This window comes from Volvox carteri, assembly GCF_000143455.1.
Source record: "Volvox carteri f. nagariensis unplaced genomic scaffold VOLCAscaffold_129, whole genome shotgun sequence".
Lineage (NCBI taxonomy): Eukaryota > Viridiplantae > Chlorophyta > Chlorophyceae > Chlamydomonadales > Volvocaceae > Volvox > Volvox carteri.
In genome coordinates, this window is record NW_003307672.1 from 32,622 (window position 1) to 33,956 (window position 1,335).

A 1,335-nucleotide genomic window follows, 5' to 3' on the forward strand; every position below is an offset into this window, starting at 1 on the left:
CCCCTCCCCCTCCCTCTCAACTCCCTCTCCCCCTTCCCCTCCCCCTCCTCCATTCAGGTTGTAGGTCCCTCCCAGGGGGACACCTACCTCCGCATGAAAATGAAGGACCAGATTGCGGCGCTGGAAATGGTGGCGGGGGACCCCGCGCTGAGGCCGCTGAGGAAGGTGAGGCGGCGCGGCGTGGCGGCGCGCATCCGTCTGTCTGTCCGTGTGTGTATTGGCAGCGGGCCGGCACAAGGGGTAAAGTTGCATGGATGTTTACCCGGGGACGGGAAGTGAAGGTAGTGTGGTGTGTGTGTTTTAAGAGTCCGGAAGGAGCATCCAACACTGGGGCCGGGGGGGCCAACCAGAGGGGCTGTTTGGGGACGAGGGGGGCGTGCTGCGTTTTGCCCTGGGGTGGCATGTGGCCTGACTGCCCCACCCGCTTACCGCACCCTGATCCCCCCCCCCTCCAGGTCATCGCCCCCATGGTGGATCTGGAAGTGCGTGGCGTGCCTGCATTGTCGTATTTCGGCAATGTCGTGTGGAAGGACGTGTACGACAGCATGAATGCGGGTACGTCCGTACAATCATTCACGAACTCCTCACCTCTCTGCTATACCTCAACCGCCACGTCCTATAGATGTGTCGTACTCAACAAAACACACAGGACATTTCCCCCTCGCCGCGATGCCGGCCCCGGCCCCAAACGCAGTTTGCGTTGTTCCATTGCCCCAACCCCGCCTCAGCTCGCCCCTCCACAACCCCCTCCACAACCCCCTCGGTGGATATTTGACTCTTCACTTCCTAAATCCGCCCTCGCCTCACCTCGCCTCCATCGCACCCCGTCCACCCCGTCCGTCTGCCCCCCGGGCCCCCAAAGGGCCTTCCGACCGCCCCAAGTATTTCCTTCTGGGTGGCAAGGGCGGTGTGGGCAAGACCTCCTGCTCCGCCTCCCTGGCCGTGAGGTTCGCCTCCGAGGGCGTGCCCACCCTGGTGGTGTCCACCGACCCGGCGCACTCACTCAGCGACGCATTCGACCAGGTAGAGGTGGAGCTGGAGGAGACGGGATGCGGTTTGGGGGGAGGTGGAGAGGGAGGAGGCGGGTTAAGTTTGGGAAGGAAAAGAGGAGGGTGGTGTGTATGGGGAGCATGTGAATTGGGTACCGCACCCTACCCGGGCCACCCGGGCTACCCGGGGGGGGGGGGATCAGAACGGGAACAGTTCCGGCGCCTCCACCACTCCACCTCCTTCCACCTCCAGTTGAACCGACCCGTCGTCATCATCATCATCATTATGTCCCTGCTGCTGCTGCTGCTGCTGCTATTGCTGCGGTGCACTTACACCCCTGTTGAT

The 1,335-nt window shown here is 63.1% G+C and overlaps 1 protein-coding gene across 1 annotated transcript in view; it reads left to right on the forward strand.

Moving 5' to 3' along the window:
* Nucleotides 1-669: 669 nt before the first annotated feature.
* The window catches only part of VOLCADRAFT_70522 (uncharacterized protein), a gene marked incomplete at both ends in the record, with an annotated part of 7,523 nt that continues 6,857 nt past the window's right edge, over nt 670-1,335 (forward strand). Inside the window, one exon of the mRNA XM_002959149.1 lies at nt 670-1,066. Coding sequence (XP_002959195.1) covers nt 670-1,066 — 397 coding nt within the window. The remainder of the gene's footprint in view (nt 1,067-1,335) is intronic.